The sequence below is a fragment of the Trachemys scripta genome, chromosome 4, assembly GCF_013100865.1.
Source record: "Trachemys scripta elegans isolate TJP31775 chromosome 4, CAS_Tse_1.0, whole genome shotgun sequence".
Taxonomy (NCBI): Eukaryota; Metazoa; Chordata; order Testudines; family Emydidae; genus Trachemys; species Trachemys scripta.
Genome location: NC_048301.1, coordinates 58,999,339 through 59,012,532, shown reverse-complemented (window position 1 = coordinate 59,012,532; position 13,194 = coordinate 58,999,339). Strand labels below are relative to the sequence as shown.

The window sequence follows — 13,194 nt, the reverse complement described above, 5'->3', positions numbered from 1 at the left end:
CCTGGAGGGTTTATCACCATCCGTGGCGCGGCGCTCAGGAGGGGTGGGGCTTCGGGGGGGGCGGGGGCTGGCGCGGCGCTCAGATGGGGGTCGGGGGTTGACGCGATGCTCGGATGGTGGGGTGGGGGTTGGCACGGCACGGTGCTCGGAGGGGGGTGGGGGCTTGGCGCGGCACTCGGATGAGGAGGCGGGGGCTTGGCGCGGCACGGCGCTCGGAGGGGTAGCAGGAGCTGGCGCAGCGCGACACGGTGCTCGGAGGGGGAGCAGGGGCTGGCGCAGCGCGGCACGGTGCTCGGAGGGGGGTGGGGGCTGGCATGGCATGGCGCTCGGAGGGGGGAGCAGGGGCTTTGGGCTGCGTGGCGCTCGGGGGGGCAGGGGCTGGCGCGGCGCTTGCAGGGGGGGTTAGGGGTTTCAGGCGGCGCGGTGCTTGGAGGGGACGGGGCTTCAGGCAGCATGGCACTGGGGGCGCGGGGGTTTGCGCGGTGCTCGGCAGGGCTTTGGGCGCGTGGTGCTGGGGAGGCGGGGATTTTGGCTGCGCGGCCCTGGGGGGGTTTCAGCTGCGTGGCGCTCATGGGGGGGGGTACGGCGGCGCGGCACTCGTGGGGGAGAGCGGGTACGGCGGGATGGCGCTCTTCTTTTTTGCCTGGGGCGGCAAAAAAGTTAGAGCCGGCCCTGGTTATTTACTACTTCTCATAACACAAGAACTAGGGGTCACCAAATGAAATTAATGGGCAGCAGGTTTAAAACAAACAAAAGGAAGTATTTCTTCACACAACACACAAGCAGTCTGTGGAACTCTTTGCCAGAGGATGTTGTGAAGGCCAAGACTGTAACGGGGTTCAAAAAAGAACTAGATAAGTTCATGGAGGAGAGGTCCATCGATGGCTATTAGCCAGGATAAGCAGGGATGGTGTCCCTAGTCTGTTTGCCAGAAGTTGAGAAAGGATGACAGGGGTTGGATCACTTGATGATTACCTGTTCTGATCATTTCCTCTGGGGTACCTGACATTGGCCACTGTCGATAGACAGGATACTGGGCTAGACAGATCTTTGGTCTGACCCAGTATGGCCATTCTTAAGTTCTAAATGTGGCCAGATTCAGTTTTAAACATACTTCTAGTGAGAACAAATTATAAGCATCCTGAATGTACAATCCTTACAAGTTCATGCAAGTAGCTTCAGTCACTTCAGTACATTGTGACTCATGGCACATAAGTAAGAGGTCATAAAGCCCCTGTGTGGGCTACTCCCATCGCAGACCACAGTGCAGGGATTAAATAGCCTTCATGGAGCCACATATCGGGGCTTGGAGTGTGCAGGGCCTTAACTCCATCCATCCAAAGCAGCAGCCAGTGCAACTGAGCCAGCACAGAGTGGAAAGTAAGCTGTGCCAAGTAAAGGGATGTGTGGAACAAATTACTTTCTCCCTGGAGCAATGGAAAACCAGACACCAAACTGTGACTCTCTATGTCACAATTATATCCCAGGGCCAGTGCAGGGCAGCAAAGCTACAAGCTGTCCCTTACAGAAGGTAACTCCTCAATTGATCCCTAAGTGATTATTGGAAATGGATCCCTTGAACAGGAAATAGGATTTCTAAGGTGAAATTCTGGCCCCCTTAGAGTCAATGAGAGTTTTGCTCTTGATTTCAGTGGGGCCAGAAATTCATCCCAAGTGATGTTTTGATTTTTGCATATCTCTACATATATTGGGGGCAAAGTTAAGGTGGGTGAGGCAGTATGAGTCAAGGGAAACGATGGTGAATGAGAAAGGGTCATTCCACAAAGGAGAACAACCTGGCTCCCCTAGCTGTTCATTTCCAGCCATTTTGGGATTTGGGGTTTCTTCTTATTTAAAGTGATGAATTTTTGCCAAGAAAGTACTATAGGTTTGGGGTGTGAGATTAAATTAATTGAAACATACTTGTAATTTATTATCACAAACGTATATAATCCGTGCTCTGCACTGGCTCCCAATCCACCCCCAAGAGCAAGTGAAGGATTTTATTACCTACAAAGCTCTGAATGATCTGGGTTCCCACATCCATCTCGCCTGCTATGCCACATCATAGCAGCTGTGTTCCACAAGGCAGCTCTTGCTCTCTGTCCCTGGGGTTGAACTCCAGGGCATGGGCAGCAGGACATTCTGATGGAAGCTCCTCATCTCTGGAATTCACTCCCTCCTGCAGTCTCTCACAGGCCAACCTTGATGCATGTGTTTTAGGATGCTTGTGCTCAGTTTGTCTTTTTCTTCATGTGGGCCTATAGCCAAAGGGGAGAAGCCTATCCTGTTAAGAAAAGGAGATAGAGGCAGGGATGACCATGGTTTGTGCCAATTCTCAGCAAGAGTTCATGATAATTTATGCAACATCTAAGATCTCACAAAGTCGGGTGATTGAATAAACTCTGTTTGAACCCAGTTGTAGCTAGCATGGATCTGTTCCTCATGTGGACAGGGAGGAAGGAGGTCCTTCTGGGCTTTTCTACACTGAAGACCCTGCTTGGTTTTAAAAAGCTTGGTTTGGTGGGAGAGTGTGGGAAATCTAGAAATGTGGCCAGTGGGGTCCTCATTTGCATGTCAATGTCCAGAATGCTCTTCCAGCTCCTAGCAGTGAGCTCAGGGAACTAACTGAGAACTATGGGGACATGGGTAGGTATGTGTATCCACATGATCTTTCTGCCTATTGCAGAACAGGAGAGAAAGTGGCAGTGAAAGGAGGGAGTGGAATGATGAGAGGGAGAGCATGACAGACAGATGGTTATTGCCATGTTTAGTGCTCACGGAAGGTGCCAACCCTGGAGATTTAAGTCCCTTGGATACTCATAGGGGAGGTACGGGACACAGTGGCAACATATCCTTCCTTCCCACTTTGCTGCCAATGTGCCTTGGCTCAGCATTGATCTGGAGGCGGGACCCACCATTAGGGGTAGCAGCAGTATAGGTTAGTATAGCCTCCATAACCCTTGGCTCTCACTTGCTGGAGCTGAACTCAAACCAACTAATTGCTTTACACAGACCACAGAATAGTCAGAAGGTGATTCACCAAGTCTGGGCTGCAGGGGAAACTACCTTCCCTTACAGATTCTCCAAAGCTTTAAACCTTCTTTCTCCTGGTTTTGTCAGGACACAACGAATGCTTCGCCTGTGATTCTCCGGGTAGATCCAAAGGGTTTTTACTTATATTGGACATATCAGAATAAGGTAAGTGCTGAGCTTTCCAGCTGTGTCTCTGAATTGGAGTTTGTAAAAGTACCCAGAGTAAAGGGGCTTGGACAGCAGTCAGACAGCTAACCACAGAACACATCCCATCTTAGAAGAAAGCAGCACACAAGGGCCTGGGGACTGCCATTTGTTCTGTGGCAGGTGCCCCTGCAGGAATTTCCTGGGCAATTCCAGGAAAGAGCAGGGAATCAGAGGAACTACGCTGCAGGTGTTGATGGGAAATGAACACTTTCTTGTCACAGGTTTTAGCTGTATAGCTCGTTAGTTCCATGCATCTCATAGTACTTTACAAAGGTGAGCAAGCATTAATATCCCCATTTACCAGCCAGGCTGAGTGAATTGTCCAGAATGAGTAAATGGCAGAGCTGGGGCTACAACCCAGGACTCTCGAGTGAGAGCTCTGTGCACAGCCTACGAGGCCAAAAGCTACAACTATTACATGCCTCAAACACGTATGGACTATGCTTGTAGCTAAGTCATGTGCTGATGCTTCCAAGAGCTATGTATGAAGTTTATCCAGGCATGAGCTGAAAAAAGGGAGGAAGGAAGAAGATGGAAGACAGCACACCTCAGTTCCAGCGGGAGATATTGGTTCCTCCAGTGCTAAACTGGAACACACAGTTGTATATCTAGCTGGGCGGTGTGATTCCCAGCTTGCGTAGATGTGCTTGCGCTAGCTTGCTAAAAATAGCAATGTAGCCAGGGTAGCATGGGGAGCGGCTCATGCTAGCCGCCCAAGTACATAGCCGTTGGATCCCTGGGTATGTACTTGGGTGGCTAGCCCAAGCAGCTACCTCTGCTGCCCTTGACACATTGCTATTTTTAATGTGCTTGCTTAATCAGAGCTAATGCGGGTACATCCACACAAGCTGGGAATTACACCTCCCAGTTCAAATGTAGACGTACCCAGCAAGGGAGAGGTAGATCGGAGCATGCAGACTCTCCCATAGCTGGAGCGAGGGGTGGAGAGGAGCAGGGATACTGGAACAGTTTGTATAGTGGGGATGCTGAGAACCATTGAACCAAACTGTAAACCCTGAATATAATGGAAACCACTTCAAGCCCGTGTGTGAGGCAGCACCCTTAGTTCCAGCACCTAAGCAGGGGAGAAGCAGTGGGAAAGGAGAAAAAATCCAGTTCCCCAAGAGGCAGAGAGTGCTGGGAGATGGCAGGTGGGAGGCTGGGCCTACATACTTCCGCTTTCTAGTCCACTGTGGTTCAGCTTCACTTCCTTCTCATGACCCACATACTGACGCATGGCAGATAAAGAGACAGCAGCAGTAACATTGCAGAGTAGTACTAGCTGGGACTATTTGGGTGCTATTAGTGACATCTTCGCTGTGACGGTTTCCTTGTAACAGTAATTGCCAGTGCCAGCTGAGGCTCCAGCATGGTGAACTCCCTCACAGCGGTGCCACAGTAGCGCTTGTCGGCACAGCAGTTGTGTGAGATAAGGAGCTGTTAGCAGCAGCAACTTATGCTGTTATATTCCCCTGAAATGTCTGCATTCCCTTCTGCTGTGTGTCTCCTCCTGAAACATTTGGCATTCTGCTTGAGGGCACTCTAGATCTACTCATCCTGGTTGCAGGAGTGGAGCTATAGGGAATGCTATAAGGCAGGGGTGGCCAACCTGAGCCCGAGAAGGAACCAGAATTTACCAATGAACATTGCCAAAGAGCCACAGTAATATGTCAGCAGCCCCCATCCGCTTCCCCCACAGCGCCTCCAGCCCCCAGCGCCTCCCGCTCACCATCAGCCCTGCCAATCAGGGCCTCCCCCTCCCTCCCCATGCCTCCCGCCTGCTGCAATCAGTTGTTTTGCAGTGCACAGGAGGCTCTGGTGGGAAGGGGGAGGAGCAAGGGCATGGCAGGCTCGGGGGAAGGGGCAGGGGCCTTGGGAGAAGGGGTGGAGTGGTGGCAGGACCTGGGGCAGAGCAGGGGGTTGAGCAGTGAGCACCCCACAGCACATTGGAAAGTTGGCATCTGTAGCTCCAGCCTCAGAGTCAGTGCCTATGCAAGGAGCCGCATATTAACCTCTAAAAAAAGAAGAACAAGAGTACTTGTGGCACCTTAGAGACTAACAAATTTATTATAAATTTGTTAGTCTCTAAGGTGCCACAAGTACTCTTGTTCTTCTTTTTGCGGATACAGACTAACACGGCTGTAACTCTGAATATTAACCTCTGAAGAGCTGCATGCGGCTCTGGAGCCACAGGTTGGCCACCCCTGCTATAGGTGTCTGCTTCCTCCTGCAACACAGTGGAACAAGTGGGCAGCTCTGGAACAGACTTACAAAAATCAGGAGAAACACCAGTTTTTGTAAACCTGACAGACACTGTGACCGCCCCCTCCCTTCTCCCTAAAATAGCAGATGTGCAGGGTATGTAACTGGTGCGAGAGGTTCAGAGCTGGGGAAGGCAATGGGGACAAGGCCTGCTGCTATTTGGGCAAAGAATGCTTATTCTGGGGAAGGGTGTGAGCAACAGGCCTGGTACTTGAATTGTGGAGCTGTGGGGAGTAGGCCTGCTGCTGTGGGTGGAGACACAGGTCAAGTGCCTAATTTTACTGGGAAATGCAGTACTAGTTGATTAGCATCTAGTACAAACTGTAAGCAAATCTGACAGCCACAGGGCACATCTGCCTGCTTTACATCCTAGGAGAAGCATTTGTCTGGCACCTTTCCCACTCTGAGAGAGTCTCTGGGTGTTGTGTGAGCTGACAACGGCTGCTGGGTGTAGCTGATAGGCAGGCTGCTGGCTGCTGGCAGTATGGGTTGGCATGGGCCAGTCTGGAGAGTGTGGCCATGGCAACGAGTGGGCGGATGCAGTCACAGAACAGGCTGACCCCAGTAGATTATGTGGGTGACATGGGTGATTAGCAAAATGACACTGGTGGGGGCAATAGGCAGGCTGATGACATGGGTAACAGGTGAGGGACTGGGGTGAACTGGACTGTAACAGGCTACTTTCCATGGCTGGGCTGGTAGCTGATTCAGTTGCCCTGCACACACACCATATTGCTGATCCCAGGTCCAGTGGTAACTGCTTGGCCCTGACAGGCCTTGAGGGCACCCGGATGGGAGCAAGATGTCATGTTATTAGGGGAGGAGCTATGTTAATTATTGTATTAAACCTTTGAGTCTGCCATTGTGAACTAGATGTTACCACAAGTGTAAGAAGACTTTGCCAGAGCTGAGTGCTTGTTCAGTTAGTATAAGTACTGTGCCTTCCCTCCTGAGTGCTTACTAAGCATTGCACATCCTGCCAGATGTTTCCAGGGCTCTATGCAGAGTCCCTATTTTCACTTCAGAGATACTATCCTGTCTGATTAACTGGGCTTTACTGAACAGCAATCCAACCCTGCTATAGCCTTTCGCCTGCCTCCTTCTTAGGGCAAGTTTGTGGCATGCCCTTTGGTGGGTGTGCAAGGTGCTCTCCCTCAGGGCAGGAGCTTGACGGAATTGCAGCCTTTGTGCTCTGTTGCCCCCAGAAACTGTTCCCTGCCAGGACCTCCACCCCAAAAAGGAAGGAGGTGGAACCACATATCACTGTCCCTCTGCACTGGCCAGGGGAGCAGTCGGCTTACACAGTGTTGCAGCAGGTGCTGTCTCTGCGTGGCTGGGAGTTGTGGCATTGTTTCTGCTCTGGAAGTGCAACTCCACACTGACCCCAATGCAGGGCTGTGAGTGAGAGCCACCAGAGAGCCCTGCCATTCCCTTTCTAACCCTTCCCTCTCTTGCCGTCCTTGCCCTTCCTCTTCCAAGTGCCAACCTCCTCCTTGTTTTTATTCTTTTGCAGGAAATGGAATTTTTGGATATAACCAGCATCCGAGACACCCGAGTAGGAAAATTTGCCAAAATCCCCAAGGTGAGTCTGTGTCCCTTTTCTGTCCAAGGCTGAGCCCTTGCTGGAGCATGTGTGACATGTTTACATAGATAGTATTTTTCATACTGCCCTGAAGGTATCTCAGAGCACTACACAGAGCTCTCTCTAACCAATGGATTAGAAACTAGCAAAGCAGTGACTGTTGAACCAGTATCACACTTCTTATGCAGGTAACCAAACATCTCAGATGAAGAGTGCCATATCTTAACAGTCCTAGTGCTACGTTGCACATGAGCACAAACCTTGGCCTAGGACACCTGTCATTTTCAGGCTTGGAAACAAGAGTGTTACCACACTGGGCAGTACGGGCACTTGTATATAGGAGAGGGTGAGAAGCAAGCATGGGTCCATAGCCTGTAAATTCACGTGGGCTTAAATTGCTGAATGAGAGATTTAGGTTAGACCTTAGGAAAACATTTTTTAACTGTACAGGTAGTTATGTACTGGAACAAATTACCTAGGGAGACTGTGGAATCTCTGTCGTAGGTATTTAAGAACAAGTTAGACAAATACCTGTCAGGGATGGTCTAGAACTAGATGATACTTAGTCCTGCCTCAGTGCAGGGGACTGGTCTAGATGACCTATTGAGGTCCCTTCCAGTCCTACAGTTCTGTGATTTACAAATACTGGGGGAGGAGACAGGCAGGGAAAGGCTCAGTGCTTGGTGGGGGTGCCTGTTTGGCACTCTGGGGCACGGAGCTGTCTGGCCCCCACTCCTGTAATGGCTAGTTTTATTTAGGAATTGAATTTTATACTAAAATGGCAAAAGTTACTGGGGGCAATAAGGGCAGAATCCTCCATTAAAATATACAAATTCTAGTTCGGCCAGACATCAGGAAGGTGTGCCCCATGCTTCTGTGTCCCACTGTGTTCCCAACTCCCACATGGTCCAAGTGACTCTTTCCCATGGGCAACAGCAAGCGCTGAGGGAACTTCACCTGGATAACTCCTCTCCCTCAATTCCCTGGTAGCTACCTGTGCTGCTCAGAGTGATGGGGTCTTAAATCTTGTGAGAACTGGGAGCTGCGGGGCCCTCCATGCACGTAAGCAGAACGACCCTCACCATCGTGAGATTTAGAGAACGCTCACCAGTAAGCCTTGTCCCGATGTCTAGGGATAGGGCAGGGCTAATAAGAAAGTGAGCGTTACATCTTACTATTGGGCTTAGATTTTCCTTAGACATATTCAGCAATCATACTCGCTGCCATATTGTGGAACTGCTGCCTTATAACAACTCCCTCAGGTTGCCAGCGTATAGCACTGGAGTAAAAGCTGACTACCATTCAGTTGCCACAGCTTTTTGATGTTGACATTGTGTTTGAGGGTGAGGAAAGGCTGCTTTCTCTTCAACTCTAGCAGTCGGCATGGTTCTTTGCCTATATTTGCATAGGAGAGTTTGTTTCCCTGGCTTCTGACTCTGTTTTGTTCAGGTGAGGCTATTAGGGAAATCAGGGGAGTGGAAAAAGAGGGGAGAGCTGAGATTAAAGCTGAATCACTGGGTTGCTGGTTTATAAAATATCTTTCTACTGTCCCATTTTGGCTGGGGCATGAATTATAGGGCTGATACCTCTCCTGCTTTTTAATTATCTCATCCCTGTTTTTACATGGCAATCTCATGTAAAATGGCACCATGTTGGATTGTGTTGTGAAATTGCAGCATGACATGCGGAAACTGTCGTGATATAATAAGGGAGTGTGGTCTGAACTTTAGACTGGGAGCTAGAATTCGTGGGTTCTATCTGCAGCTCTGACTCTGTGGGCTAGGGCAAGCAACCTTTTTGTATGACAGCCATATGGCCTCCCTCACCACAGTATCTGAGCACCTCACAAACATGATTGAATTTATCCTCACAACACCCCCCCTAAGTAAGGTCATTCCCATTTAACAGATGAGAAATGGAGGCACACAGAGAGTATGTGACTTGTCCAAGGTCATATGTGAAGTCTGTGGCTGGGAGTTAAAGCCAGTCCAGGGCCTTAACCGAAAGACCATCCTTCTTCCCTATTTAAAGCCTTCCCATGCCTCAATTTCCCTATCTGTGAAATGGGGATAACAATTAATTTTACTGGAGTGTTGTGAGGCTTCCTTAGTAAATGTTTATAAAGTACTTTGAGGATAAAAAGCGGCAAACATGATGTTATGTTATGGTGAGATGACAGTATCAAGATATTGCCAGTACTGAATGTGATGAGTTTGTATAGCAGAACAAACTCAAAGGTAGCAGTTCTAGATGACAGCTTTCAGACTGTCACGACTCAACTGTGAGCAACAAAGGGACCTACCTGCATGATAAGCAACACCAAATAACAGAAAAGGAAGGGGAGGAGGAGACAGCTTCTAACAAATACAGGAAACTTCTTCAACATAAACCACAATTTCTCTATTGTCTCAGTTTCATGGTATAGTACGTGGGAGATAAATAATTTGGACAACAGCCAGCAGGTCTGTAGGATGAAGTTTAAATTCAAGACTAAAATCATATGACATGAAGCCTTTTGTAATGAGGATCAGTAGGGTTGCCAACTTTCTAATCGCACAAAACCGAACACCTCTTCCCTGAGGCCCTGCCCCTTCTCTGAGGCCCCCTCCCTCCAACACTTGCTCTCCCCCCACCTCACTCACTTTCACTGGGCTGGGGTAGGGGGTTGGGGTGAGGGCTCCAGCTGGGGGTGTGGGCTCTGGGATGGGACCAGAAATGAGGGATTCAGGGTGTGGGAGAGGGCTCTGGGCTGGGGCAGAGAGTTGGGGTGCGGGAGGAGGTGAGGGCTCTGGCTGGGGATGTGGGCCCTCGGGTGGGGCTAGGGATGAAAGGTTTGGGGTGCAGGAGGGGCTCTGGGCTGGGACTGAGGGGTTTGGCATGTGGGAAGGAGTGCGGAGAATGGGCTCCAGGAGGGAGTTTGGGTGCAGGAGGTGGCTCAGGGCTGGGGAAGGTGGTTGAGGTGAAGGAGGTGGTATGGGCTCCGGGAGGGAGCTCAGGGCTGGGGTAGGGGGTGTGGGTGTGGGCTCCAGTCGGGTGGTGCTTATCTCAGGTGGCTCCCAGTCAGCGGTGCAGCAGGGCTAAGGCAGGCTCCCTGCCTACCATAGCTCCACACGGATCCTGGAAGCAGCCGACATGTCCGGCTCCTAGATGGAGGGACCAAGGGGCTCTGCGCGCTGCTTGCACCCTCAGGTGCCGCCCTCGCAACTCCCATTGGCCACGGTTCCCAGCCAATGGGAGTTGCAGGGGAGGCGCGATGGAGGCGGGGCAGCGTGCGGAGCTTCCCTGATTGCCACTCTGCCTAGGGGCCACAAGGACATGCCGGCCACTTCCGGGAGCCGTGCGGAGCCTGGGGAGGCAGGGAGCCTGCCTTAGCCCTGCTGCGCCACTGACCAGACTTTTAACAGCCTGGTCAACACTGCTGACCAGAGCCGCCAGGGTCCCTTTTCAATCAGGCATTCTGGTCGAAAACCGGACGCCTGGCAACCCTAAGGATCAGTGAAGTCTGACCTGAGCATACCAGGGGACTTGCTGTGTAGGCAGAGGCAAAAAGGGAAGCATGTGCTGTACACATACTCCTCTGCATTGGTCAGAAATCACAAAATAAAACTACAAGACTGTGCTAGAGATTCCTACTCTGTTATAAAATAAAAGTCTTATGGGTGATTTTTAAAAAAAGTCTTTGTTCTAGTCTTTCCCCTCCTCCCCTCCCAACACTTCAAATGCATTCATGTTATGTTGGCTGTTGGAATCGCCCTATGAGAGGAGGTGCTTTGCTCTTGATAGACACAGATGCTAGTTTTATAGTCCTGGGGTGGTATCTACCTTTTCCTAAAGGTGAATATTACCACAGACTCAACTAGCATTGAACTCTCCAAAAATATAATAGAAAATGCCTGAAAAAGAACACCTTGTAATTTATAGCATGCCTTTGGGTGTACATTGCATTTTGCAAGCACATAAGAAGTTCTGGGTACTGAGCTGTTTGAAAATCTGGCCATTTACAATCCAAATGTGAACAGAAAACTCGGTGGCAGGAAAGGAAGAGCTGGGATTTGAATTGTAAAATAGAATACAAACATGTATTTGCATGTGTTTTACAAGGATATATCTTCACTGCAGAGTTAGCCCAGCCAATAGCCCAGGTGTTGCCCTAGCCCCCCTTCTCTCCACATGTAAGGGGACCAGGGCCGGCTCTGGCTTTTTTGCCGCCCAAAGCAAAAAAGCCTCCCACAGCACCCCCACTGCCCCCGGTGGAGAGCGCGGCGGGGAGGGCGCCGAGCCTGGCTGCGGGCCCGCTCTCCCCGACCAGCTGGAGCGCCGGGGGGAGGGCGGCGAGCCTGGCTGGGGCCCCGCTCTCCCCGGCGGCCAGAGCGCCGGGAGGAGGGCGGAGAGCCCAGCCGGGGCTCCGCTCTCCCCTGCAGCCAGAGCGCCAGGGGAGGGCAGAGAGCCCAGCCGGGGCTCCGCTCTCCCCGGTGGCGAGCCCAGTCGCGGCCCCGCTCTTGGGCCGGAGCGCCGTGTCGCACCGCGCCGCCCTCCTCCAGGTGCTGCCCCAAGCACATGCTTGGTGGACTGGTGCCTGGAGCCGGCCCTGAAGGGGACTGTTGGCCCCTTGTAACGATGCTGCCTTTGGTAGGACACTTCTGAGAGTGGCAATTCAGGACAAATTGCTTAGAGCAGGGCAGTTACAGCCCAAGGCACACCAAAGCAGCCAAATGGAGAGGACTTCGGTTTTACCCCACTGGCTAACCATAAGTCACACAAGCAATTCCCTTAGACACTCCAGTTTCCCAGTATCACCACCAGTGCCACTCATTATGGGGATGAATGGTTATGAAAACCAATACCCCAGTAAAAGGAAAAAGGTTCTCCTGATCCCACAGGACCAGCCCCAGACCCAGGTCAATATACAAATCAGATCTTACCCACAAATCACGCTGTGGCCAATCCTTTAGAATCTAAAATCTAAAGTTTTATTCATAAAAGGAAAAATATATAGATGAGAACTAGAATTGGTTAAATGGAATCAGTTACATACAGTAATGGCAAAGTTCTTGGTTCAGGCTTGTAGCAGTAATGGAATAAACTTCATGTTCAAATAAAGTCTCTGGAGTACATCCATAGCTGGGATGGGTCATTCAGTCCTTTGTTCAGAGCTTCAGTTTGTAGCAAAGTCCCTCCAGAGCAGGGCCGGCTCTAACTTTTTTGCCGCCCCAGGCAAAAAAGAAGAGCGTCGCCCCGCTGTAACACCCCCCTCTCCCCCCAGCACCGCATCGCACTGCGCCATGCCACGCCGCCCCAACCCCCCCCCCCCTGAGCGCTGCTGCCCTCAAACCCCCCCCCCCCCCCAGCGCCGCGCTGGGCCGCCCAAACCCCTGGAGCGCCGCGCCACGCCGGGTCAGGCCGCCCAAACCCCCGAGCGCCTCGCCGGGCTGCCCAAATCCCCGGAGCGCTGCGCTGGGCTGGCCTGGCCAACCCCCCCAAGCGCTGCGCCGGGCCACCCAAACCCTCGGTGCGCTGCACTGCACCACCGAAACGCCCCCCGCACTGCCCGGCCGAAACAAAAACAAAAAAACAAACAAAAAAAACCCTCAAGCACCGCCCCGCCAAACAAAAAAAACCCCACCGCGAGCGCCCCCCACCACCCCAACATTGGCCGTCCCTTCTAAAGTGCCGCCCCAAGCACGTGCTTCGTCGGCTGGTGCCTGGAGCCGGCCCTGCTCCAGAGTAGGGTTACCATATTTTGTGCCTCCAAAAGGAGGACACTCCACGGGGCCCTGGCCCCTCCCCTTCCCCCTCCCCAACTCCGCCCCCTCCCCAAAGTCTCCGCCCCCTCCCCTGCTTCCTGCAAACATTTAATTCGCGGGAAGCCTGAGCAGGTAAGGGGGTGTGTGGGGGGAGGAGGTGCGGCCCAGGCTGGCCCCACCGGTGGCTCCAGCCTGGGTCGGCTCGGGCCCTGGGGAGCCGGCCCTGGCCCCCGGCCGACCACCCCCGGCCCGCCCAGCACTGCCGGCCGGCCCCCGGCGGCCCAGTGCACCCCCCCGGCTCCCGGCCCCGGCGGCCCAGCCCACCCCCCCGGCGGCCCGATCCCGCTGGGCCGCGGGATCGGG

General features: G+C 52.3%; 1 protein-coding gene across 7 annotated transcripts in view; it reads left to right on the top strand.

Moving 5' to 3' along the window:
* The window catches only part of PLCB2 (phospholipase C beta 2), a 70,358-nt gene that overhangs the window by 5,771 nt on the left and 51,393 nt on the right, over positions 1-13,194 (top strand). For all 7 annotated transcript variants that reach the window (XR_004645584.1, XR_004645583.1, XR_004645585.1 and 4 more), the window contains exons 2-3: positions 3,124-3,201; positions 7,019-7,087. Coding sequence is in view for 4 of the 7 variants with exons in the window: in XM_034769586.1 (XP_034625477.1) it covers positions 3,124-3,201; positions 7,019-7,087 (147 nt within the window). In the remaining 3 variants the exon portion in view is untranslated. The remainder of the gene's footprint in view (positions 1-3,123; positions 3,202-7,018; positions 7,088-13,194) is intronic.